Here is a 27,815-nt window from a genome sequence, read left to right as displayed (position 1 = left end):
AGAAAGTCACCTACAGTTTAGAGGAAGGGTTTACTTATTAATGACACTTAGTCTCTCTTGACGGATGTAGAGATATTCAGGCCTGTATGGTATGTGACAGGCCAGGGCCCGGGCTTGGAGACGGGCCTGAATAATGGAACAGCCTGACAAACAAATGAACCAACACACCGACGCAATCCAACTAAAGCCACAGGTGTGGGAGCACAAATGGGTGGCTTCCATAACCTTCCCCCCTTCAGGTGTGCTTGGGACTGTCTGAACTGGAAGGATTGTCTTTTATTGAGCTCTTGTTCTTCTCGTCTTGTGAAGTTGGTGGGTGGGTGAACAGGGTGAATCTGGGCAGAGATAGGAAAGAGCATAAATAAATATATAAGAGCAGGAAAGTCCCTCAGAGTGGAAATGTAGCTCTAATGCAGCAAAAGGAAGAGGAGGACAGGAGAGGCATTACGTGTTACAGAGGGCCTGGGGCCCACTCAAGGTTTACTCTCTCACTACCCACAGCCTCTCTACACACACACACACACACACACACACACACACACACACACACACACACACACACACACACACACACAGACACAGACAGACACACATGCACGCACACCTCCAGCCCCCTCCTCGGAGCATGTTCTGGCTCAGTTCATCTGTCCTCTATCTCTCTCACTGTTTCTGTCTTCCTCTTTGTTTTCCCCTCTCTCTCCACCTCTCTCTCCCCCTCTCTCTCCCTCTCTCTGAGCAGACTCAAGGAAACGGTTCATTTAAATGTACATAACTTGCTCTTGGCGGCCTGCGCTGTGTCTCACTGTTCCCCTGTGGCGCAGCAGAGAGCTAGCCTGAGGAGGAAGAGCCAGACAGGATCACATGCAGGAGGAGGCCAGTGTTCTGGACAGCCAGACATCTGACATGACTGAGGGGGCCCCAGGAGGCCTGTAGGTACACTGAACACGATTCTCCCATGAGAATATGAGTGCAATTTGAGTGTAAAGCAGGAACTGTGCTTGTAGTTTAGCAGAATTGGTTCATAGGGTTGGTGCATGAGTTACATGTTGTGGTCATTGTGTCTCAAGTACCAGTATTTGTGTGTAAACAATTGAGAAAAACTGTAAACAAAGCAATATAACAGTCCATATGTTTTTTGTTTAACCTTGCAGAGTCAAATGGGCATTGTGATGTTTATGATTATGATTCTATCCTTATGGGGACTTCTGGTGAGGACCACACACACACACACCAGCACCACTATCTCACCTAATGCAACGCCCCATCCCCTCAAAACACCTTAACCGCAAGATGAGGTTCACAGTGGCACAGTATGTCAGATGGAGGGAGAGAGAGAGAGAGAGAGAGAGAGAGAGAGAGAGAGAGAGAGAGAGAGAGAGAGAGAGAGAGAGAGAGAGAGAGAGAGAGAGAGAGAGAGAGAGAGAGAGAGAGAGAGAGAGAGAGAGAAATAGAGAGAGAAAAAGAGAGAGAAAAAGAGAGGACAGAGGGAGATAGTCGCATAGGGACAGGGAGAGAAGCAAAAACGGTAGAGAACAGGAGGGAGACAGAAAAGAATAGAGAGAGAGTCACAGAGAGAGAGTGACAGAGAGAGAGAGAGAGAGAGAGAGACAGAAAGAGAGAGAGAGAGCTGGCCTTTGTCAAAGTCAGCCCCTGGCCTTTTCTGACCAGGAGATTGACTACATTAGCTGTGCTGTTTATGTGTGTCTCCATGTGTGTGTGTGTGTGTGTGTGTGTGTGTGTGTGTGTGTGTGTGTGTGTGTGTGTGTGTGTGTGTGCATGCGTCGGAGTATGTGCACGTGTTGTGTCGTCAGAGCGTGCAGACTCTGAACAGTGTCAGGATTAAGCCTTTAAACGTCAGAACATCACTCAGTTTGCTCGTTAGAGTGTGTGAGAAGTTTATAATACCAGCTTTTATGATAGCTGTTCTCCTCACAGACAATGACCCCCATTAACGTCCAAGCACAGGGCTAACCCAATCTGCAGCTGTCAGCATTCGTATTCCCCTGCAGAGGGAAATCACAGTCAACAAGTACTTATGATTGCTTGTACTTGGGCTCAGTCAACTGGCATCAGGTAATACTGTAAGCAAACACTCATGAGACAGTATAGTTTTGCCACCGTCTCTGACCTTGAATTTGACTGTCAAAGTCGCTGTGGATATCGTAGAAAATGGACATCCCTGCTTGGAGTCTAGCTTTAAGGCAGAAGACTGATATTTATCTGCTGGTTGTTCAGATATCAATGTATGTTTACCCTATTAACTTAGCCAATCCCTGTTGTGTGATCAGTATCTGTAATGTAGGGTGCTTGTCTCTTTCTTAACTCTTTTTCTCTCTTTCTCACTTTCTTTTTCTCTTTCTCTATCTCTCTCACTATTTCTTTTGCCCTTTCTCTCTCTCTTTCGGCCTCTCTCTCTGACTCTCTGTCTTTCTTTTACACACACTCTCTCTCTTTCTGTGTATTATCCTACACCAGTACTGTTGTTTATACATGCAGAACCGGGGGTCAGATGACTGAGCGGTTAGAGAATCGGGCTACCAATCAGAAGGTTGCCGGTTCGATTCCCTGCCGTGGATAATGACGTTGTGTCCCTGGGCAAGGCACTTCACTCTACTTGCCTCGGAGGAATGTCCCTGTACTTACTGTAAGTCGCTCTGGATAAGAGCGTCTACTAAATGTAAATGCAGAACCAGGTAGCTAGCTTCCAGTTCAAGATGGATGTGGCTGAGAGGACGCATCCTTTAGCAAGCCCCAGGTCAACTTTCAGCTTTTTTCTTGTAGATGTGTGTGTGTGTGTGTGAGTGCATGTTTCTGTATGTTTAAGTGTGTATGGGTGCCACATCTGTGTTTGAATTTGTGTGTGTGCTTCTCACAGTGTTTCTTTCAGCTCATTCAAGACAAATTAATTTGGGATACTTGTTCTTGTCTCTCAAATTCTTTCTTTAGATGTTAACTTGTTTCTGTTTGCATTTGGCTTGAAACAAATATTTTCTCTCTGTGAAAATCTGTCTCTGGCCAGGGTCCAATGAACTTTTAAACAAATGCTAGAGCTGGCAGTTTTTGTACATCCTTTATTAGTTCCTTCTAAATGGCACAGAGTTAGATTCATGGCACCTCCTGGCCTGGCCTGGACATTTTTAGCATGGTCCATGCCTACATACAGTCCACAGGCTCAATTAGCCACAATAGATTATCTGGCCTTTAACTGTGACAGTCAGGCACTGCCAAACTTTGCCGGCTGTGACGGTAATCCGTTGACATGCTGACATTTCCCAGTGCGGTAGGTTTGTCCCCCCACACCCTCACAGCTCTGCATGCCTCTGACCTTTGAGATGGGACGGAGCTTGCGCTGGGACTTAATGGTGCTCCTCTGGTTGGCACAAGCTTTTGGCTCATGTGTGTGTGTGTGTGTGTCTGCATTCGCATTAAAATTGTCAGATGTTTCAATTTTTACTTTAGGTGCCAACGTTCTGTGTTCAGCTAATATAATCCAAGTTGTACCTGCTATCTCATCATGAATCCATAACAGTAGGATCACACTGATTTGTGTTCAAGTGCCTGGGAATGTATTTGTGAACGGACATGAATGTGTTGTATGAATGTATACGTTTTCAAATGCATGTCCCAAAGCCTGGTGTCAAAGTGTTCCAGAATAAAAGCTTCGATCCTGTCATAGAAAATATAATAGAAGGGCAAAGTTGTGGGCACATGGCCTAGTTTGGCAGATGGCTCTCAGAAGTTCTCTGCAGAACCCGTCCCTTTAGTGTGTGTTTATGTGTTTATGTGTGTGTGTGTGTATGTGTGTGTGTGTCCTACCTTGGGGACTACAAGTCCTTTAGCATCCTCTCAGTGAGTCCAACTGAAAATGTTGTTTCCGGGGAGATGGGACTGGCGGTGAGTGTGTATTAGGGGAGACTCTTAATTGCCAACTCTCAAGGCTTTTCTTTCTCCTCTCTCCATTCTCTCTCTCTTTCTTTGCTCCCCTCCGTCCTCACAATCCATCCATCGCCTTGGAGAGACTCGTGGTCGATGGCTGTGAGCAGCTTTGCCTTGTACCGACTGAATTCAAGAGGGCGATGAGTTTAGGCTTCTTCAGGATTGTCATGGGTCGTTCACTGTGCTGTCTGAGCGTCCCCGCCTGCACATTCATGACAAGAACAGTCGCCCTGTCAGGTCAGCAGCGAAGAGCACAGTGCACCCTACGCTACAGATAAATGTTGGCCTTTACCCATGGCGAGGGGCGTTTGTGTGTGTGTTTGGGAGGGGCTTTCTGAATGTCAGAGTACTACAGTGGTGATGCCAGGGCCCCACAACTCTCGATCTGAGTTGGCTCACGGTCGGACCCCCGGGAGCCTTCTCTCTCCTCCTCCCTGTTCCTGAAAAACGTGTCACATAACTCATCTCAGACAGGGGGTCTGGACCACTGCTACCTGCCGCTTAGGGAGCTGAAAGACTGTAGAAGCTTGCGTGGATGTGTGTGCATGTGTGTGTACAAATGTACACTCCAGGACGCAATGCATTTAGTCTTATTAAGTGGTTTCACATTTTCGGCAAATTGAACTTTCTGTCAACCGCTGTTTAGATAAACGTGTTGCCTGTCAATGAACACTTTATTTTTAATTTTTAAAACATGTTCTAGGATCACAAACAGTTACTGTACTTTGGCTGATTTGATAACAGTTGCTAAAACACGTTCTCACATACCTATCTTTTCCAGATCGGGCTTGTGTGTGGGCTGTATTGTAGCCTGCACTATGAAAAGAGTCCTGCGTTGACACAGGCGGGTGTGTTGATCACAGATGTCTATCTCCCCCGGCCCGGCCTGTTCCAGACCCCCCGCCATGCCCTTCCTGCCTCTCTCCACACACTTCCCAGGTGGGCACGCCCCCTCTGCCACCCAAGCGTCCGACCGGAGCAGCGGGGGCAGGGATATTTCAGGGATGATTACTAATTACTGACAGATTTCTTCGATGGAAGTTAAGCTTGTTATGTCAGCATTGGGGAAACAGAACATTGTGCGTGGACACAGTGCGTCAGGCTCGCTGTTCTCGGAGAAGATCGCGCACGCATTTGTTTATTAGCTTTGTATGTGAGTTGTCTTGTAGAAATGTCTCCCGGTGTTCTCTTCACCTGCTCTGGAGGAGGGGGAGGGACCCTCTGTGTACATCACCCGTCCTCCGGCTCTCCGCAGATCCATGTCTATAAACAGACACACATTCGCGCACACAAACATACGTACACACACATACCTACATACCCACGTACACAAATACACACAGACAGGTTAATTAGATACATGTGGTCTCTATGTCTCTTCTTGCCACCAGCCACGTCTTTAACCAATCAGGTTGGTTGCTAACTATCACGGCGGCCGATCTGACATGACGGTGGAGGGACTGTGTACTTCTCTGTTCTTCAGTCTTCACAGCACTCCTCTCCCACACTAAACACACTCGGTGTGATTTATTGTGTTCTGTTCTGATTAGTTCCACACCCACGAGAGCTCGTCATCTCTATCCAAACCTGTGTACAATGACAGCCACGGAGTGTCAGATAACAGTTTGATTTATATGTTCAAACTGTATCCCCTAGACTCGCTGTCGACTCCGTGGGGTCTGTGTAAAGCACCTGAGGGAACCGAGATTTCAAAGGTCACAAGTACTCTCGGCTCGCTGAAGTGAGTGTGTGGGGGGGGGGGGGGGGGAAGCCATGTCGGATGTTTGTTTGCAGGCATTTTACCGTGTTTTTCCGCAGCCTCCCTGGAGACGCGGCGGCGCTGTGTCGTGAGAACATGGGCGTGTGTTGACACTCTGAGAGAAACACACTGCACTCACACTGTCCCCTGACCTTCCTGTGATGTGCCTTGAGTAGCGTTTGAGAGCCGGTAGCCAGAGGGGCCATGGTACACTGTGATGGCCCAGTCACTGTGGAAGAGAGGAGAGGTGTGGTAGAGTTGGCTGAGAGAGGTATGACAGGCAGGAGCGTCTGCCTCCGCCGCGGCCCGGTGTGACAGAGAGGATCATGGGTGCGAGCAGGAGCAAGCAGAACCCGGGTGACGTTGTGACAGTATCTGAGCGTGTTGCGTGCTGTAGTGTAGAGCGCCGCAGAGACACATGCGTGCGCGGGGGGACGCCAGCTGTGTTGTTTTTTGGAACCCTTATGGTTGTCAGAGCAGGTTAGAGGCCGGCTCGGAGGGCACACAAAGAGGAATGGAGAGGAGCGAGCAAGAGAAGAAAGTAAAAGAGATTTGAGCTTTTAGACTGTCTCTGTTTTCTGAACGAGTGCCAGTGTCCACTGGTCTTTGGTGCTAAGCTTTGGGGAGAGACATCAGAGGGCGTCGAGGTGGACATTGGCTGCCTTCCTGAAGAGCAAAGCAGGCCTGCATTACCACTCGTGTCCCATCTAATTTCTGCCTGCTCGACTCGGTGACACTCGTCCAATCCCAGCTCCTCTCTGCCTCCCTCTTCCCACTGGGCCCGAGCTAATCCCTCCTGACAGCGCCCAAATCCCTGGAAGGGCTTTCACAGCACCCCTTAAAAACAATCCATCCTATTCTCCCCCAGTCCCCCCAATCTGGATCAGACCCCCCCCCCCCCCCCGCCCACCCCCCCTGCCTGCCTCTGTTTGTCCTCTCTTTAGTGTCTCTCCTCCCTTTTCTCTCCCCATTCCTCCGGCTCTAATTCTCCCCTCTCCATCTATCTCCGTCACAATACCGTCCGCTTCTGTCTTCTATCTCCCTCCCTCCGTCCCTCCTCTCCTCCGGTCTCTCTCCTGTGGTTGGATCAATCACTCCTCTGTTGATGGGGATCAGTAAATAGACGCGCGATCGCAGATTGGTCCCTGCGCCGGTTCTCCTCCAGGGCTGTTCACCACTCTACACGGCCATTATATTTAACAGATTGTTCCTCTCTGGGTCTTTATCTCCGAGCCCACCTTTACAGACCCACAGAATCTCTGCAGGAGAACACTGAGGAGTCAGGAAAACAGTCTCACCATCACCCCCACCTCCTCCCCACACACACACACACACACACACACACACACACACACACACACACAGACACACATTCTGGCTGGTCCTATCAGCCTCAATCAGCCCCGCGTGTCTGATTTGAGAGAAGAGAGATGACGGCATTGATGATAGGATCTGTTTCATGCTTGCACCGACAGGCAATTGTACAAATGCATTTTTCCAGACAAATAAGAAAAAAACAAAGACTTTGAAGTTGTGTTTGCAGTTTAGATAGTTCTGCTTTCATTTGAGTCCTCTCCACATCATTTACCAATTGGCTTATTTGGGTTGCAATGATTCTCTTGAGGCAATTGGTTCCAAAAATCCCATTTATTATTTAAATGTATTCAACAATTCCAAAAGATAAAATAAGATTGACAAACATAGCATAGATTTCATTTACAAGCTGTTTGTTCTTCTCATCATATCTATAGAGGGCTGCCTTCCTACTGTAAGTAATGCAATCTCATTGGCTGAATAAAATACATATATGTCATTGGCTGCTGCACAGAATAACTCTGAAAATAACAATGTAGCAATGGCACAGCACATGCTATAATGCTCACAGATTTACACAAACACATTTACACTTTTGAGTGTGCATGCAGGCACGCACACATGCGTGCGCGCACACACACACACGCACACACACACAAACACACACACACAATGATAACAGGCCATGTCATTCAACCAATCAATTTAATTCTGAACCAAGCTGTCAGCCCACCATGTTGAGTAAATATTACCATAATGCCTGTGAGTGCCAGTGAATATATGCAGCTAATGAACGGATGACATCCAGTGAAGCCTCAGAGACAGCAAAAACTAAGATTTGGCTCTGTTACTGTAATGCCATAACTTAAAAACTGAAATAGCTTTTTTGCCTCCCTCTTTCTTTCTCTCCCTCCCTCTCTCTCCCTCTCTTCATCTCCCTTTTTAGATCAAGTTTGTCAGAATGTTAGAGGTCAGAGCGAAACTATTGGATAAACAGTTATTTTTAAAATAGGTTGCCTCTTAAATCTGAACATTTGCATCGAAAGACCAGGAAAGTATAGCTACATAAAAACTAGAACATCTAATATAGCATCCATTTTTTTTTACCTCCACAAGACATTCTTGTGTGGACGAACATGAGAGGGGGTGGAAAAAGGTCAATGTTTCAGGATTCTGGGATGTTTTCTTTATAGACACAGGGAAAAGAAGGACCATACCGTTCTTAGCATAATGTGCTCGGCATGTGAACAACATTCAACCACAAATCAGACCTTTACGGCCACAGAGAAAAGAACCAGATGCAAGTCAAATGTAGAACATCACCAGTTTGATGTGATAACATACCACGCTTTTCTGGACAGTTCATCTTCCCTCCCGACTACTGACCCATCTCACAGCCCGCATCCCAACCATCGCATCCTCTCAAAAAACAAGGTATTCTCACAAGGGACGAATATCTTTTAATATCCTCTTTTGTGTAGATATTCATCTTGACTAAAGTAAAATACTGATATTCTAAGGGGAATAGCACACAACAACAAGCGGGGGACAAGTCATATGAGTCCAGAGACAGCTGTAGCTGGCTGTCGCCACAGTGGAGAGAGGAGACCAGGGCATCTGCAGCTGGGGGTTCCTTTCCAGAGTGGTTCGTAGAGGATTACTCTGAAAGCGTAGGGCATCTGATAGGTTAGAGTAGGACAAAGAGGGGAGCAAAGCGGAAGGGGGAGCAAAGTTAGCTCCCTAACTCCCCCCCCCCAGCCCTCCAGCCCTCCAGCACTCCACATCCACACTGAGCGGAGGAACCTTGAATAATGATTGATTTGTGTTAGCAAAAGTGTATGGATGGAGAGAATCTGTCAACTTTGAACGGTTTCCGTCTTCGAACCCTCTCATCCCCCCCATAACAACCCTCTTCTTCTCTTATCTTAATCTCTCTTTGTCCCTCTGAGTCTGTCTCTGTATGCAGGGTGCTGGGCGTGGGGTTTCAGTCGGCGTAGAGGATGAACCCGGAGAAGGTGCTGTACTTGTTGTTGTTGCCCCCGTGGGCCTTGCCCCCGTCCAGCTTGATGTAGACCTCGTCGCCTGCGTCCAGGTGGAGGATGACGCTGTTGGAGGCGTAGTCGTAGTTCTGGTCTGCGTCTTGCGCTATAGCGCTGGCCCGCACCTGAGAGGGGGAAACGGAGGGGGGAGGGGGGGGGGGGGGGGGGGAGGGAGGTCAGTGTCCAATCCTTAACAGAACAGAACACAACTCGTCTCTTTATATATTTTTTCCACTGTGCATTTGGAATCAGTGTTGGAAGCTTGGCTCCCAACCGTGACAGTGGCTTCAGACCAAGTTCTTAGTGACCTCTGACCTGGCTAATCACATGCTCCATATGAAGCATGTCCCTGTGCGCTGGAGAGAGAGCATGCAGCACAGGCTGCCGTGTGAACCAGCTGCTGAACTAGTAAAACAGTAACGTGTGTGTCTATCAATGTGAAAGGAGTGCTCATCTATTGATAAACCATGTCTGGTGGTCAGGGAGTCAGGTGGCTGAGCGGTTAGGGAATCGGGCTAGTAATCTGAAGGTTGCCAGTTCGATTCCTGGCTGTGCTAAATGACGTTTTGTCCTTGGGCAAGGCACTTCACCCTACTTGCCTCGGGGGAATGTCCCTGTACTTACTGTAAGTCTCTCTGGATAAGAGCGTCTGCTAAAATTTTATGTGTAAAATGTAATGGATGTGATATGGATTGATAACATTTCTTTGTCATGCGGTACAACCAACGATGTCAAGGACACCTTTAGACAGTAAGCAGTGTTAAAATGTGTCCAGTATGGATATAAAATCATCCTTTGAAATCATGGAGATTATTTCTGAATAATTTATTTAAGTTCTGTATTGGTAAATGAAGGACTGAATGTGGTAGAGATGGTAAAGAATAGTCTGCAAAAAAGGGAACCCAATTATTATCTACATCTTACAATCACTATCATCCGGAACAAAACGGCTGTCCTAACCTGGAAGTGCATGTTGTTTTCACAGCATCAAATCTCTAGATGTGATTCTACATTTTCTTTAAAGTATTCCCATAACGTCTGGGCAGGGCCCCAGTTCTGGGCTTTTGAGCAAGTGCTGTCAAGCTGGTGAAACAGGTGGCATGGAGGACGGATAATTAATTGGGCCGTTTAACCAGGGGGCCTCACACAACCCTCTTATTGACTGATCCGAGGTCCTGGGCATTGGCAGAGACCTCTGACTGACACCAGGGTCAGGGCCCTGAACCTAGCATTGTCAGGAGTGTGTTGAAAGCCACTGGAAATTAAGTTATATACGTTATAATCAATTTCATGGGCAAAGGGATTTGCAATTCAGAGCGTAATGCAACAGAACGCTAACCTGGTCCTAACCAGACCCTCGTACATTTCATTTGTACAGAGGGTCTGGGATCGCTCCATTGACAAGCGTTAACTTCCTTGAAGGCGGGTACTCTGATGAAGTTTAATACTATTGGATCTGCCCAGAGCCACTCTGATCTGCCATAACCAATCGCTAGCGTTCGCCTTAGCCAACTCCTTCACCACTACTGTAACGGAGCTAGCTGCCGTTGCTGGAAAATCAAACTTTTCCCGAACCCTGTGGGGAGGAGGGCCACAACATCATGGCCACCAACAAAACTTAGTAAAGATTGTTCCTGCTCCGGCTTTAACTTTTGGATAGTCGGCAGCGACTCCGCCACCATTACTGAACTACAACTCAAACTAGCGAACGACATCAACGTCATCGTTCTCAGCCACTCCCTCTGTTCGCTGATTGGACCTACAAAAATTTTGTTTCCAAAAACCGACTAATACACCGAAATCCCAGACCTGGTACAGAAGCAAAATCAAAATTGAGCGGAAGTACGTAGGAGGGCAGAGCCAGGCTAACAGACCACAGGCATGGTGATGAAAGTGTTTTTTTCCAGATGTCCGCATGCAGATACATTTTCCTTAGCCAGTGCGGAGTTACACAGCCATAAGGGGAGCAATTTTTTTTACGTGATTCATTATTTCAAACCTGTCAAAACTGGCCTCTAATGTGAGTGACATTGAATTACCATGAAACATCCAGTGTCTCAAAAACGATAAATCATTTTCAGCATAATGACTATCAGAGGAGAAACAATCACTCTCCCAAAGTTTTCCAGAAACAAAACAGGCATGCTGTCTCCAGCTACAGGAATTGAGAGTACTTCTTTCACGCATTTGTGCAGGTCTTGTGAATTAGGGGACATTTTGGCTAAGGAAATGGCTACCAATCATTCTTAATAAACAGACTTTCGGATTTCTTTTCTTTTTTAACACAAACAATATTACCACCAGAACCCTACCTCAAGCACAACATGCATACTTTCTACAGTGCTGTTACAGCAGACAACATTATAAATAACTGTATTGGTTTTAATATGGACACTGAGTGAAGTAGTATATGTTACATATAGGTTACATTATCTTGCTAAGTTGTCATAGCAACTATTTAGCTTGACAAACTTGTTAGTTACATCATATACTTTTTCATAGAGCCTACAGGATTTTGAAATACAATGGCATTGGCCTCCAATTTCATCAGGTGTAGGATGACATGTATAAATATACCACATCAGACGTTTTTTGTTAGGATAATGAAAATTGTGAAATCTCAAGGCTGAGATTCTAACGGCCTCTTGCGGATCTTCACCTCACACTAAATCAGAAGACTGAGAAATACTCCCGAGGACAGTTATTCAGTAGCTACAGCAGACACGAGGCATATATGCGCTAAATACGGAGTCAGGTGGCTGAGCGGTGAGGGAGTCGGGCTAGTAATCTGAAGGTTGCCAGTTCGATTCCCTGTCATGCCAACTGACGTTGTGTCCTTGGGCAAGGCACTTCACCCTACTTGCCTCGGGGGAATGTCCCTGTACTCACTGTAAGTCGCTCTGGATAAGAGCGTCTGCTAAATGACTAAATGTAAATGTAAATGTAAATAAATTGCCCAGACAAAGGAAAGCATGATGCAGAATGGTGGTGAACAAGCAGCAGTCACACGATCCCTGAGAATCCAGCATTGGGCTATCACAGTGGGTCACTCCAGTCATCTCCCCTACGAGAGACACGGGGGAAGCAAAGATTCATCTGGGTAATCTCCGCTGTGCTGAGAGGAGCATTTACAGTGCAGGCTGTATGGAATATTGTACGTTACGTGTATGCTACTGCTCTTCCTTTTTATTGTTTATCCTCCTGATTAAATCTAGCAAGACTCATATCGATGTGCAAACAAAGACTCCTATTCTGATTCTGTGAGGGAGTGCATATTAATACGGGAATATTCTCCCTGAACACACAAAGTCAACACTCTCTTATTAGAGGGTGACTTGTGGGCTCGAGGGGGTGGGGGCATTGGGGGTGGGGGTGGAGGGGCTCAGGGGTATTTGTAATTCAGGGATTTTTATTTACTTTTTTTCATGTTTGTATTATTGTTCACAAAGAACCTTAGGACATCTGATGATCTGATTTTTTCTTGATGATATTTTAATACATTTTCTTGGTTTGTGTCACGGTTTTTTAAATGATTGTGAAAGGAAATGCAATTTTAATCTAAAAACAAAAACAGGTGTTGTGGGCACACCTAAACCAGAGGTCTCTCTTTAATAAACAACATTGGAATCTTCTGTGTCAAATAACTGGCTAGGGTCAGTCCAGCTTTAATGAATAGCATCTAAGTGTTTTTGTCACCCTTCCTTTTGGGACAGTAACAGCATGAGCAACACTTTGACCCCTCACTCCACTGCAACAGTCTACACAATGCAGAAATCCCCCTTGCTAGGAGCATGAGGTTTGACCTTCGAGAGCAGAAAAAGAGAGAGAGAGAGAGAGTAGGGGGCAAGGGAGGGAACCAACATCAAACTGGCAACGTGACCTTGACACGATGAAAGACAAACAGAGCGTGCATCTGTGAGGGCCTGCTCCATTCATGGCGAGCGGTGGAGAAGGGAGCGCTGCTCTCCCCCAAATAGCTTCGCGCATGTTAGCGTCCGCTCTTAGTCACTGTGGCGCTCATGACGGAATAGTCCTCTTTGTGGCGGCTGTGTCTGGAAAACAAAGGCTGCCTTGGCTTGAGCTTAGGTAACAGACAGCAGAACGGAAGTCCAGACAGGATCTTCTCCACTTGTGAATGAACATGAATATGAATGTCACATCATCAGTAATGACAGTGCTTACATCTCTAATAGGACACCAACACAAGATCGTGACAGGTTTTTGCATACTAAATGCCACTGTTCCTTGGCTGATTATAATTACTTGTGCGATGTTGCAAATCATTCTTGTTTCCACCGACACATTGCTTTATCGTCAGCGCACAGCTGCGTTCAGGGCATTGTTTCGTGATCTCAAACGTCGCTAAAGAGGAAGTCCGAACCCGAACCGTGATATGTCCTTCGTGATAAACGAGAACATGGCTGAGGCCTATCTGTGGCTGGAGCGCCGGTGACAGTCTGTGATGTCCCTCGTTCTGTTCCGATCTGTTATGAGAGCCTTTGTCAGGGGGAGTGACAAGGACAGATGTGGATGGAGGGCAGCTCCTGGGTGACATCTCTTTGACAGGCACTTGTTGACACACAGTTAAGCCTCCATTTTAGATCCGTCGCCTCTGTTGGCCGTCTGTAAACCCCACTGTTCCTCCGCCTAATTGGGGTTTGAACATCAAAACCGTGAGCTGCATGCCTGATTGTGGCTCAGCTACCTTGTCAAAGGGTTTACATGGCTTACCCCTCTGCTAAACGCGCACTCTCACAGACACACACACAGACTGGGTTGTCATGGTGTCAGTTCTGGTACTTATTTGTGCTATTACTTCCCTTGCAGCAAGATCCTGATTAGAAACGTGATGAGATGTTCAGAAAAAGAGATGGCAACACAAGAGCCACCATCTGTCTCGAAGAACCACGGAAAAGCTTTGTGAATTAATCACACCAGCTGTCCTGTTTGTACCTTTACGGACATCTCTTCTTTGAATCGCTGTTTTAACCAGATTTTCATACATAAGTTGGAAAAAAGCCTGATATCGTGAGGATTACATGTACAAGACCTACTCCGTCCAATAGATTCAAAGCTGCATATCAGAAGGACAACAGAAACCGCAGAGAACACGATGCAGCGTCGACGAGAACGAGGAGGAACAATCACTCGGGACAGACTTGTCAGGGGAGATAGGAGAGGAGGAGAGAGGCGTAGACTCTGACTCTCGTCCCGGCCTCTCTCGCTCGCTCCTCCATGACTCACCCCAGCCAGTCAATTACTGGGAACCTATGTCTGCCTGGGCCAACGACACAACGTCTCATCACAAGCCTGCACACTAGAATTCCGGTCAACAATGGGGTGACAGCGTTGTACCCACTGAGGCTATTTTCACTTTGAGTGTGACTGGAAAGAATGACAAGCGAAGCAAAGCGTGGCAGTGAAAAGTGTTACGAGACATTATGAGGCATTGTGAGACATTATGAGGCATTGTGAGGCATTATGAGGCATTGTGAGGCATTATGAGGTGTTACGTTGTAAAGAGATCCCTAATGAGCCAGTGACCATCTCTTCATGAGGGAGAGGCAGTTTGATTTCACTTTTGCCAGGGGCATCTATTTTTCATGAAGCGTTCCATCCATCCTCTCAAACTGGGAGCATTGTTGATGTCCGCTCACCCCAAAAACGTGGTTTGGGAAAGAAACGCTGTGTTAAACACGTAAGAGCCATCAGCCGTGAGTCATTTGGAGCCCTCGACGTCCGTGTGTCGATGTGAAGTGAGAGTGGAGGGAATTGGGAGATGGCGAAATGTCGGGGCGTTGAGAGAGATGTTTACAGAAGAGCACCGCCGGGGGCACTTCTCTGTACCACGTACCTCGCCTCATTATAATGAAGGAGCCTTGTGAGTCAACACCACTGTGAAGCCTGAGTCAGCCAGCCACAGCTGAAAACCCACAGCCTATTTCAGAGCGTATGCTTTTGGTTCATAAAGCAAGAAACGTCCCAGTCCTTATTCATAAACCAGTCAATCTGAAGTGACAGGAGCGATGTCACTCCTGGTGACGTCTGACTGCTCTCTGCACAGTCTGCGGAACAGACCGGAGACAGGTTGCAGAGATGAGAGGTACCGTGGAGGGAAACTGCTCTGCCTTACAGTAAGTTTGGAAACTTTAAATTATTTCTCTCCCCCCAACATTGTTGTCTATAAAAGCTTGGCGCTGTCTTGACATTTCCAGTCTGGGCGGTATTTCTGAAACCATGCAGGCAAATCTTCATTTAATAGCCCTACCACACCTAATTAGGCTGCTTCTAATGTTCCACTCGACGGAGTGTCAAATCCAATGTCCAATTACACACTAGATCAAGGCCAAAGGTCTTCCTCTGCTACCTCTCCAGCTGATTATAAAGTGAGTGCCTAGCGTGCATCACAGAGAAAAGGGTCTGGCAGAGCCTGATTGGGTCATACACGCACACACACACACACTAAAGTGAGATCAATACCCAGGGATCAGGGCATCTCTGCCTATCCCAGACAGTCGTCTGGTCTACAGAATGTTTCACTGCATGCGCACACGGACGGAAACACACCCACTGACCTGAGTACTGAACCACGGACATCGATGTTGACTAGGACCAGTTTCCTAATAACAGGGTATCTTCTATAAATCAGCAAATTCCATTTTCTGTGCGGAAAAGTTTGCACTTCATCACCAAAACAGGCTTTTTGAGCAGGGCAACAGTACCATAACACAGGAGCGGTATTGGGCTTCAATCTATTTCAGTCTAGTCAACATGTTGTTTTAGTGTCATGACAATGGCATTTTATCTTACTCTGCTCTCTGTTTCATTAATGAAAATGAACAGAGAGAAAGTAGCAGGACTTCATCCAGATGGCAGAGTGTGCTCCATGTGCTGTAGAGATTGGTTCCACATGGTGACTACGCTGCATGGGTCACACCTGGATGCACACCGACCGGGGAAACAATCATGTGCACAAGAGCTTAAGCAACCTCCAGAGATGTGTGTGCGGAGGTAGACCGTCGGAGATGGATTGTTTGAGGTGAAAGCCGTACGCAAATACCAGCTTCACTACATATCCCAGCAGCCCCCTCAGGGAAAAAACAAATCATGTTCTTTCTCCTGCTCCCGACCATAGTTAATACAAGGTAATGTGGATTTTTTGGCTCTGGTTCAAAATGTTTGCAGATTTCACATGGAGAAAAAGGGGAACTTGATAGGAAGTGTCTCCCAGTGTCTCGACTACAGGCTGGTTTCTTTCTGGGTTTTTGCACTTAAATAAAAAAAAATAACATAAAAAAACATCCTGAGTTGTCCTTCGACGGAAATATATATTTTTTCATTTATTTTATTTATGCTTCAGTTATAGTAGACCTGGCCTGTACACATTGTAGAAGGAAGTCTGTCGATCGAACTGTGTATTGTTCATCGTCTTCAACGAAAAGATGAACCGAGCAGAGGAGAGCTGGAGGGCAACGCATAGTCAGGGGGGCAGGTGTGTGTGTGTGTGTGTGTAAGGTATGAGGAGGGGGCAGTAATTGCTAGGGTTGAGCCATGTGCGTGGAGGACGCTGTAGCTTATTAAAGAAGGAGACAGAGTGATTATTCACCATGGCCCTCTTGAGAGAGTGACGCTCAAGTCATTGCTTTTAATTAACTCTGAAACGGTTTTGCGGATTAATAACAATATTAAGAAGGGAACTGAGAGGAGGAGCACAAACACATTCTGGATTTGGCTCAACATTTTTTAATTACGATTAGATAGACTCCTTGGCAAGACACAACTGTCACTCCCCTCTCTTGTTTTCTCCCTCTGTAGCATGGAAATGGATTTGTCTTTATTGTCTCTGACTCGTCTCTGAGGTTTCGTCCAACTCAGGGAAGCGAGACACATGCAGAGGAGATTTGGGATGAGTTGGAACACTTGGCAAGCCAGTAAGAGCCCAGAAAAAAGAAGCCAAAGGAAGCCAGAGGAAAACAGTACAGGGGAACTTGGAAAGCAAATGAAGCACACCCTGCCGAAAATAGATTCCCATTTGCTTGCTTACCAACACGAGCAAACTGTGGTGTGGCTTGAAATGTGTCAAGGTTCCGCGGGAACAACGTTGGGATTTTCTTCTAATGCAATTCAGAGAGCCAGAGGAGAGAACGGGTGAGAGAAGGGCTCATGCGCAAGTTTGACAGGACTTCTGAGAACCCCTGGGGTAGACAGGATATAGGGAGTCAGGTGGCTGAGCGGTGAGGGAATCGGGCTAGTAATCCGAAGGTTGCCAGTTCGATTCCCGTTCATGCCAACTGACGATGTGTCCTTGGGCAAGGCACTTTACCCTGCTTGCCTCGGGTGAATGTCCCTGTATTCACTGTAAGTCGCTCTGGATAAGAGCGTCTGCTAAATGTAAATGTAAAAACACCACTGCAGGTCTCACAAACCGGCTTCTTTTCTTAGACCGAAACAATGATGAAATACTGCCATGGTCTCCTATTCCCTGTGCTGACCAGCTCCAGGGCTTCGCCTGGATCCTGACCTGAGTAATGTCTTAACGCTGCTATAGAACCATCAGCTCCCCTGTATGTACTTTATCACTGACACACCACAAGTTAGCCTCACATTTATAACCATTCCAGTCATTTACACAGGGATTGCCACTGGGGCCATTTACATTTACATTTTACATTTAGTCATTTAGCAGACGCTCTTATCCAGAGCGACTTACAGTAGGTACAGGGACATTCCCCCCGAGGAAAGTAGGGTGAAGTGCCTTGCCCAAGGACACAACGTCATGTCGCACGGCTGGGAATCGAACTGGCAACCTTCAGATTACTAGCCCGATTCCCTCACCGCTCAGCCACCTGACTCCCACAGGTCTACCAAGCCCCACAAGCCCAGAACCCCACAAGCACAGTACAATACTGCACCATCCACTGCAAAAAGGGCAGTATTAGTGTGTGCGTAGTACCCCTCCCCTCGGGAAAGATAGAGGGGGATAGAGAAGGCATGTTTCATTAGGCAAGCAGTCACCACTTTATAAACATTACCCTGGTCTCCGGAGATGCTGGCGGCCTCTGTCTAACTTAAGTGCCTCTACTCCCTCCTCTGGGGAACACAATGAAGTGAAAACAGAAGGTGCTTTATAGGAACATATGTTCTCCTGTGCCTATTATGTATCAACGCTTTTACACTGCCCATAAACGTTATTGCCAAGTGAGATGTTAGAGAGAGAGCCCTTCACAAAACCCCCCCTCTCTTGGTGTTTGCTGTGTGGGAAGTTTGACTACTTTGTGAGGGCAGAGAAGTTAACCTCTAAGATGTCTATGTAAGGAAGAGACTGGCAATACTGAGCTTGGTGTAACAACAAAACAAATGCAAACGTAGCAGAGGTGGTTGAAGGGAGCTGGATCTGCGATGTGCCTACAGAAATGATGTGGAAGGTGAAAATGAACTCTTGGTCTACTGCCAGCCTCTAAATCGTACTGGTGATGTTAGAATGTGTTAATTGGGTGTCTTGAGATGATATCACAAAAAGAAAGTCACCAAACTATGTGAGGGACGTGGACAAAAAAATAAAATGTATTTAACTGTATTGCAGTGGCTTACATATACACAAGCTTCACATGATCCATTTCCCTACTTCCTATCTTCTCCCATAAACTATTATCATGCTAAGGACAGACTCTGACCTTTAGGTTTCATGGAGGTCACATCCAAAGCCACAGCAGCAGGCTTGAAGCCTCAAACCCACAAGGCCACTTGCTTTCTAACATGGCAGACACCATTCTGGAATTAGATTCATCTTCCTGACATCTAGCCCGGCTACAGCGGACCGTTGCTCTGGTAACAGTAACATTGTGGCAGAGTGTAAGTGGATGATGGAGAAGTCTAACCTCCATGACCAAAGGTAACCAATCACCAGGATTATCCTAGCAATTCAACAACAAAAAACATCTGTGTGTTTATATCAATCTTAGTCACCATGACAAGGGAGAAAGTTATGGTGTGAGATTTAGTTTATATAATGTTGTCTACATTCAATGGAAATTATAATATTTTCAAGGAGTATTCTCCCTGGCCTGTCCTGACAAGCGAGCTAAGATTGATAATATCGAAATCCTCATCTAAAATTCAGAGGGGCTGAACTGTGCAGCAGAGGACCAAAACCTGGCAGACACAGAAAATAGCATCCTCCCAAATCTACAGATATCCATACTGTAAATGGCTAGATGACATGATGAAAGGTCATGCCACTTTATATTATTTGTAAACCATTTTACTCAAACTATATGTTCTAACTAAAGATTTTTAACCGAATTATTCTGGAAGCCTTAGGTTAAAGTACTCAGTTCGGCTTTATGGATATAGGCTATTTATAGAGACATAAAATGATTAGAGACTACGATTTAAATTAGACAAGAACAGAAATTAAAAAATTAAAAAAGATTAACACTCAATGACAGCCTTGATTGCTTGTTGCCTAAGTAAGCTAAAAGTTTTGATATAATGTTTAAGCAATCCGCCTATTATACTCGTGCTTCTGCAGTTGACTGGCACAATGCACACACTGCTTACACATGACCTACCTCTGAGTTCCCTGGGGCGTATTCAGTCAATTTTCAGACAACGGAGTGATGCATCAAGACAATAAAATACATCATGCAAATGTTTATTAGGCTATTTGAAAACAACAACAAAAAATGTGTCTATGGCTTAGGCTACGACATCCTGAACAGTATGATTCTATTCCAAGGCGTTCTCTTAAATTTGTCATTAGGATTGTCTTGTTATATTTCTTTCAAAGCTTGAAAAACTACACTCACAACAATAAAGTATTGCTAGTTAGATTTTTGTCATTTATAATTTTTTACCTACAGACTCTCCTTAAAGTTGCTCCTTGTATAAAACTTTAAACAGGCCTATCCTAATAGAAGTCTAATAACAGTACTGGAAGAAACAGTAATAATAATCAGTATAATCTAATATTAGTCTAATAATAATATCCATTGTGATTCAGCTAATTCGTATCCCGTACTCAAATCAATATTAATTGTTATGAATTTAATGTAGTGAATAAATGCAGTGGATAATCTCAATTTTGAACATGTCGGCACTTATATTTTTTCAGCTATTGATTATTTTTCTGCTTCTTGTAGTTTTGAAGGAATATTTGGGGCAATCAAAATTATATAGGCCTCGACCTTGTCTACTTAACACAAAATCAATCTCCCAGCTGTTGAAAAAATAATTAACAGACAAACAACGGAAACTTTGAAGTCAGAAATAAAAAAAGGATGTTTGCTGAACGCAGATGAATGTAGCTACAGTTTTTGTACTTTAATTAGGAAGACAGACGGGGGCAATGTCAGATCGGATCACGCAAGTAGCACCTGAATACACAGTGTTCTTTCTGGGAACGTTTGGTGACAACAGCTGTTCCCGATCTCCCGATCTGGGAGTTCTAAGAGGCTCACGGCAGATGCCGCCGTGTAGGATAGACGCCGGTCTCCTTTTACCGCGGCAATTTGTCGCTACAACATCATACAATGTCCTATTTATTAGATTCTTGACGTCTGATATAATTTTCCCAACAAAGTCACCCGGTGACAACATGTAGATAGAGAGTATAAATGGAGTGAGCAGTGATAAGAAAAACAAAGGCACAAATACTGAGGCAAAGTAAGGAGTTCCAACACAGTGATGTGATCAGAGAGTTGGGTCTAGACCCCGGGTCACTCACCTGGCCGTTTTTGCAGAGGTCTGCCCACATGCTGGTCCCATCCCCTCCCCTCATCAGCACGTGGTATATGAAGAAGTAAGTGCCGGGAATGCTGCAGATGAACTTGCCAGAGATGCCGTCGTAGTTGTTGCCCAAGTTGGTGACTACGTCGTCAAACTTGAGGATCTCGTAGCCTTCGTGGGGGTTCTTTAGCCCTGCGTAGAAGGCCACCCGGGGCACTGTGCTGTAGGTGGCCGTGCTGATAGCTCCGTTTCCCCCCAAGCCCAAGATCCCAGTCCTGCCCCGGTCCCCTCTGTCACCAGGGGGCCCCACCGGCCCGGGTGGCCCCGGCTCTCCAGGTGGCCCCGGGGGTCCAGGCTTCCCTGGCCTGCCGGGCTTGCCCTGGGGTCCCTGGACCAGGGTGGAGGGCATGTTGCTGTTGTCGCTCAGTGCCTCAGCCTCTGCCTGGATGCCGCTGGAGCTGGTACTGCTCACCGTGGTGCCCTTGTTGAGGTAGGGGTCGCACACCATGCGGCAGGTACCCAGCATCTCGTAGTGGCTCGCGTCAGTGCCCACGGAGCTGACCAGCACGGGGATGAGGACGACCAGAACCAGGACGAGCATGACCCCGACGGCGGCCGCCACCAGGGTCTTCCTCCCGATGCTGAGTCGGGGAAGGGGCTGAGCTGCCAGCGTGGGTCTCCCGGGGGCAGAAATGGTGACTGCTGGGTGTGTGGAGCCTGCCACCGAGGAAAGGACCGCGGGGATCCCAAGAAAAGGAGGAGTGGCGAGTGTGTGAGGATGAGAGAGAGACCCACATACACTCGATACGCCTCGCTGCTCCCCTTACTTAGAAGCAGAAGTAGGCAGACGTCCAGTCACGCACTATCCCGCTTTGACCCACACATCCAGGGAAGGCACGCATTCACGCACAGGCACAGACGCAGTTGGAGCTCACAAACTCCCTCTTGAGAGGAAGGAGCGAGAGGACGCAAGAGGAGCAGGAGCTGAATGGTGTGAGAGAGAAAAAGTGAGGATGGTGAGAGAGGGAGTGTGAGAGAGAGGGAGAGCGGTCATGGAGCCCGCGCGCGCGCGTGTGGTGTGTTTGTGGTGACGGATTCTCAGGCTTGGCTTTTTATACGCCCCCTTCCAGGAGAAGCTCTTCCCCCACCCCCCACCCTCCTGTGAAAGGTTGGCGTGGTGACGAGCAGGGAGGGTGACTACACCGTCCCCTTCCTTTCCCCGCTCAGTGAGAGGAAGGGCTCTCATCACATCACATTACTTTTTACCACACTACACTCCTTCTGAGGCATCAACACTCCCTCACGCCCTCCCGCCCTCCTCCTCTGCTCTCTCCTCTCCTCACGTCCCTCTCCTTCACTCCTCACTTCTGATGCTGCCGCTCTTCTCTCTCTCTCTTTTCTCTTTCACTCTCTCCTCTCTCTCTCTCTCTCTCTCTCTCTCTCTCTCTCTCTCTCTCTCTCTCTCTCTCTCTCTCTCTCTCTCTCGCTTTCTCTTTCTCTTGTCTCTCTCTCATCAGCCTCCAGCCTCTAAAAATAAAGATGGAGCAGAAGAGAAGGGAGCTGTGAGTTTTCCTGAAGGTGGGTTCAAGAAATGGATGCTCATTATCTTCCACACATAGACACCAATGCATACATGCACTTACCGTACACAAGCACACACACAGACACACACACACACACATACAAACAAAGGGGAAGATTGAAAGAAAGCATTCGTTTAGACACACACATAGTCGCCGGGTAAAAGGAGTTTTGGAGCGAGGGACAGGAGCTGTGCCACCTTCATTTCCCTCCTGGAGAAAAGAACATAGACAATAACCCTTTTAGGAGGCGTAGGAAGGGCGTTAGGAACACGTGTAGAAAGGGGCAGCAGTGCCTGACTGCTCTGTGTGCCCAGAGACATTGACTGAATTCTGCCTTTATTGTATTCCACTCTCTGCCCTCTCTCTGTGTCAATAACCCCATTTCTCCACCTCAATGCGCTGACAATGTTTCTTATTGGTGTCTTTTTTTAGCTATTGATTTCATGATTTTATCAAATTAGGGGTCCCGCTCGGGAGGGGGAAAATCCATGTGCAGCGATGATGTCATTTATTTGACATTTTCATCTCTCAGCATGATTAATGATAAACTATGGAGGGAAATGATAAAGTTAGAAACATGTAAACACACACAGGTCTCATATGATGGGAGGGTTTGCAGAAATAGCAAAAATAGGTAACCTGCATGCAGCTTCCAGGGTGTATATTTTCGAGGTTTCCCTTTCAACAGAAAATGTGAATATGTGTTAGGGACAAGTTAGGGAAGAGTTTATCATTTAGAAGGTTATAATGCCAATGTGCCACTTATTCTGATGTTTTGTTTGTTTTCTGGATGGGGGAGCATGAGAGGACATCCTGAAACGTAATTAAACCCTAAACCACTTGGAAACTAGAAAAGTGGGTTTGTGCCACAGTTGGGTTGAAGTCTCGTGATCGATTGAGATGGATGGGCCCTCAGGATACCTAAACATTTGTCACCAATTACACCTGTCCACTTCTGGCCCTTTGTCATCATTATGCAGCCATTGCAGAGTTATGGCATTAGCAGTTGGCTCTCTAATTTCTCTCAGGGCACCGTCTGCAAAACAGTCAGCCCAGATTACTCTTATGGCAGGTGTGCTATGGGCTCTGTGTTTACCTACTATGTATTAGGCCTGGTAATTGCATGGAGTTTGTCTATGTGAGGAAGTACACAAGCTGAAAATTGCTTCTGGGGTTTGTTTAGGGGTCTGTTATTTGTTCTCCACACCTGCTGGCTGTACCTGGCAGTCAGTTAGTCGTGCCCCAAATCTCTAAATCTCTGAACCACCAAGATCAATGCAGAGGACAAACAGACAGAGAGCAGTATATGAGGAAGAATCAAGAAGAGAGAAGGAGGTTTTGGTGAGAGGGAGGCAAGCGAGGGATAATCTTAGGGAGCTAAATTGTCTCTGTAGAACTGGTTTGGTTTGATTAGCATGCGTGTGTGTGTGGTGGCAGTGGCGGGTTTACTGAGGGAGTCAACGAGTGCTTATGTCACAGTTTTATTGCCATTGATTTGTCTGGGAAAGGATATGTCTTTTAAGCGACAGGACATTCTGGGTTACAGCATAAGTAAATGACATGCTGCTTCCAGGCAGCGTGCTGGAGCCCTTAAGGGCTTTAACAAACAGGCTTAACCTTCTCCCCTTCCTGTTACTCTTTGTGAATAATTCAATTAACCCAACGAAGAGCTCTTGTTATCTCACGGCGGTTCTGTAAAACACTAAATCAGCTTCACGTACGGTAATCGGCTGCCGTGCTGCATGAAAGGTTGAAATAATAGAAACATACATTAAGTATAGACGTTGGACAGGCTGCTTCATCGAAGGCGCGTCGATCATACCCCCGTGACATTTTACACGTCGTCTGTTTCTCCATTTTTCCAAGCACGATATACCTGGCCATGGAGCACGCCTGATCCGGCCGCGGAGCTGTCCATTAAAGAGGAGTACTGAGAGGCCCCTCTGAGACGGCCCGCTGTTCTACTGTTCTGTTGCTCGCCCATAGGGCACCCTGTGAGGGAGTGATGTCTATCGGCTGCCTGTGGTATGAGTTTCCTAGGAAACAGGCACACGGTATCAACGGGTTAATGGACTGAATTGGAGTGTGCTCCGGAGAGTTTGAGAAGTCTGTCACAGAGGGAACTGGTGGGGTGGGAGGGGTAAAAGCTTTTACAGTAAGATGGAGTGAGGGAGTGGGACTCTGGTCAAGGTTCGAGCCCCCTGGCCTGCATTCCCTCTGGGGTGGCAGGGCCCCGTCGAGGGGTTGAGGTCATGGGGGAGGGGAACCACAGCCCCAGTAGAGATCCAAGGCACGGCTACATGCAACCAGTCACAGTTCAAACACATCCTTTATTCTTTGTTGTTTTCCAGGGCTACAAAGAGGTGAGAAGAAAGCGCAAACGTGTATCGAGAAAAACGCTCTCCGAGGTCCACGAGGGGAACGCTCTTATTGTACAAGGGCAAGCGAGACACTTTTAAGGTTTTTCATTTTATTATTATTTTTTTTGTTTCCAGAAAGAGGTCAAAGAAACCAAACAACAACACAGACACAGTAGACGCCTCATCGCTGGTTGGCTTAGCGTCTCGGTTTGCTTCCCCTGTGTGAGTCCTGGCTGGGTCTTATCAAAGAACTCTTTTCATGGACGGCAGGAACAAGACTCTGCTGTGGCCACTTGGCTCCCACTGAGGCGGGGGAGGCAGGGGGAGGCAGGGGGAGGCAGGGGGAGGCAGGGGGAGGCAGGGGAGGCAGAACAGAGGGAGGGGGGAGCAGAGGAAGTTGTCCGAATAGAGGCCAGGGAATAAAGGGTAAAGAGTGCATTTCAGAGGGAACGAGGGACAGGCTGGGACAGGGTGGGTGAGAGAGATGGAGGGGTGTGGGGTGAGGGGTGTTCCTCCAGTCCTCCAGCCCTGTGTGTCAGCACAACCTGGAGATGTCCTTGCACGTGATGTGTTGGTATGGATATGGGTATCTTTGGGGTGTTTATGACCGTGTCTGTGTGGGTGGAAGGAGTGTGTGTGTGTGTGTGTCTGTGTGGGTGGAAGGAGTGTGTGTGTGTGTGGGGGGGGGGGGGGGTTATGTGTGCATAGGGGCTGTAATTAATATGTTTGCTGGAAGCCTTCTCCGCCTTACCACTTTTGTGCTGATGCAGCACTGTGTGTACGCTCAGGAGCTGGAGAGAGGGCCACGACTCCAGAGGAAACAGCGAACACATCCACCCAGTCTGTCCTCCGGCTGAATGTTCCAGAACAGTGATCGTGGCTCCAGAGCTTGAGATCCACATTGGTTACCAAAGCATGTGACGGTGTTGCTCTTCACAGGAAATACTAACACTTCCATCGTCAGCCCGAGACCAGGTCGTACTTGCATTGGATTCGAGTGAGCAATGCACGTCTGCACATGATTATGGAAAGCAGTTATTCTGTGCACTGTTATGATAATCACTGCTTGTCATGCCAATTAATGAGTTGTTACTACTTCGGCTTACCAGACAACAGAAATCTGTTTCAGTCTGAATAGCTCAGAGTTGTCATATGATGTGTTCAACATAGTAAATTCCCTCTACCCATAGTGCTTTGTTGGTGAGTGTGTTTGTGTTGTGTATCTTGGGTTATGCAACTTGTCGTCTAGTGTTCTGGCGTTGGGAGTCGACGTGATGTGAGCGAGGATGAGTGTGGTCTGATGAACAATTCTTAGCTCCACCAACTTGCTGTATGAAAGACTTGGCTGGGCCGGAGATAACAACATCTCACCATCAAGCAGCAGATGCAAACGCACACAGAGCAAACACAGGACTGTCACTACCAATTATTATTCTTTTTTATATAACTTATAAACCTGTCGTTTTAACCATCAGAAACCCTATTTATTTCTATGCATACAAGTATAATATATATACTGTATACTGTATATACTCTGAATATACATACATAAACACATACATACAGGAAGGACCCTTTTCAGTTGATGATATTGCTCTTTATTGAAATTCTGATGATGAAATACATATTCAGAGACTGTAAAGAGGTTACTCCCGGAGCCACAGAGAGAGCCGGCTCTTTAGAATATCAACTAGGCTGGAGATGGACATCCTCCTCCCTCTTTCAAATATGTTTAAAGTCACTCTCTTATACTCTCTAAATCACCCAGTCAGTTACGGTGCGCTGGAGCAGAACTACATTCTTTTTATGTGCCATTGTACAGCAGGAATGTAAGTCCACTGTGATATTCAGCACTTTATGTCTACTTTGGGTTATTTTTGTTTCGTATAGATTTGGTTTTGAGAGCTGTTCCAGGTCGCAAATTGTATATGAAAGTGTAGCACAGTCCACAGACAAAGCACGGTACCATCACACCTTCTCCTACCACCGACAAGGAAAGGGTTTTCCCCCTTTGTCCTTCTCCCAGAGGAGAAGCTTCAAAGCTTCTGGCCCAGCATGGGGTCAGAAACAGAGGCCACACGGCCCACAGTATCAGACAAAGGATTGATAAGGAAGAACTTTCTTATGTGGATTTACAAACATATTCTCTAGGACTACATGGCTCATGGACACTATTTCAATGACAGTAGTTGATGTGTTATAATGTGTGTTTTTCTCATTTACTTAGAACGTTGTTTAATTGAGGTTTGATTATAACTTCCCTTCAAGTATAGTTAAGTCAGCCAATCTTGATATCAAAATGATTGTACCATACTAACAAAACCATTTATGAATGTTGTATTGTTATATTCTGAAGTTTAAGCATTCCATGGACAGTTGAAATAACGGAACTCAAAAGGTACAGCTACTTCACACCTAGGCAGATCTCAGGACGGCGCCCAGGTGGGGGGAAACTGACCAATGAAAGAGGTCACCTTCACGGGGACCCCCCCCTTGTTCTTTGGAGTATAAAACCCCCAAACGTACAATCACCCCCGCTTGTTCGTAGGATTAAACTGAGGTGAACGCGTCACTCTCTAACCTATTCCTCTCAATTGGCACATTCACTGAGCGCCCGGAACTTTGACGAGAGATTCCGCTTTCTATTCGTTGGACATAACGAACCTTTGACTCCTTCTTCAAACCGACAAAAGTAACTACGATTTGCAATATTTCTTACTTGTGACATATTGGCATGTTGTTATTAAATTGTTGATGTTTGATTGTATTTTACAAATGAGTTAACTTAACCCTTGTTAAGTCAGTTGCCCTTGCTCGTCCATTGTTGCCCAAAGGCCTACCTGTCCCTCTCTACCCCTCTCCCACTCTCTCTCTCTCTCCCCCCTTCAAACGCGCTCTACACAGCCATTGTGTTGCTCGCCCTCATTTGCATACAGCCACTGTACTACTCTGACTAACCCATAACTTATCTGGTATTTGTTCATTATAATTACATTCTCCTAAATAAATCATTGTGTATAATACTCGCGTATCACTCACGTCATCTGATCTGCTCTACTTTCATAGAATTCACTACTTAAGATTAGACTGATTATTA

The 27,815-nt window shown here is 46.6% G+C and overlaps 1 protein-coding gene across 1 annotated transcript; it reads right to left on the bottom strand.

Annotated features, from left to right (window-relative positions):
* Positions 1-8,993: 8,993 nt before the first annotated feature.
* On the bottom strand, positions 8,994-21,394 carry c1ql1l2 (complement component 1, q subcomponent-like 1-like 2). Its single transcript, XM_067233126.1, has 2 exons — positions 20,774-21,394; positions 8,994-9,173 (listed from the first exon to the last, which is right to left on the bottom strand). The coding sequence occupies exons 1-2, from the start codon at positions 21,374-21,376 to the stop codon at positions 8,994-8,996; spliced, it is 783 nt and encodes a 260-aa protein (XP_067089227.1). The 5' UTR covers positions 21,377-21,394.
* Positions 21,395-27,815: the final 6,421 nt, after the last annotated feature.

This window comes from Osmerus mordax, chromosome 3, assembly GCF_038355195.1.
Source record: "Osmerus mordax isolate fOsmMor3 chromosome 3, fOsmMor3.pri, whole genome shotgun sequence".
Lineage (NCBI taxonomy): Eukaryota > Metazoa > Chordata > Actinopteri > Osmeriformes > Osmeridae > Osmerus > Osmerus mordax.
This window is presented reverse-complemented; position numbering and strand designations above follow the sequence as displayed.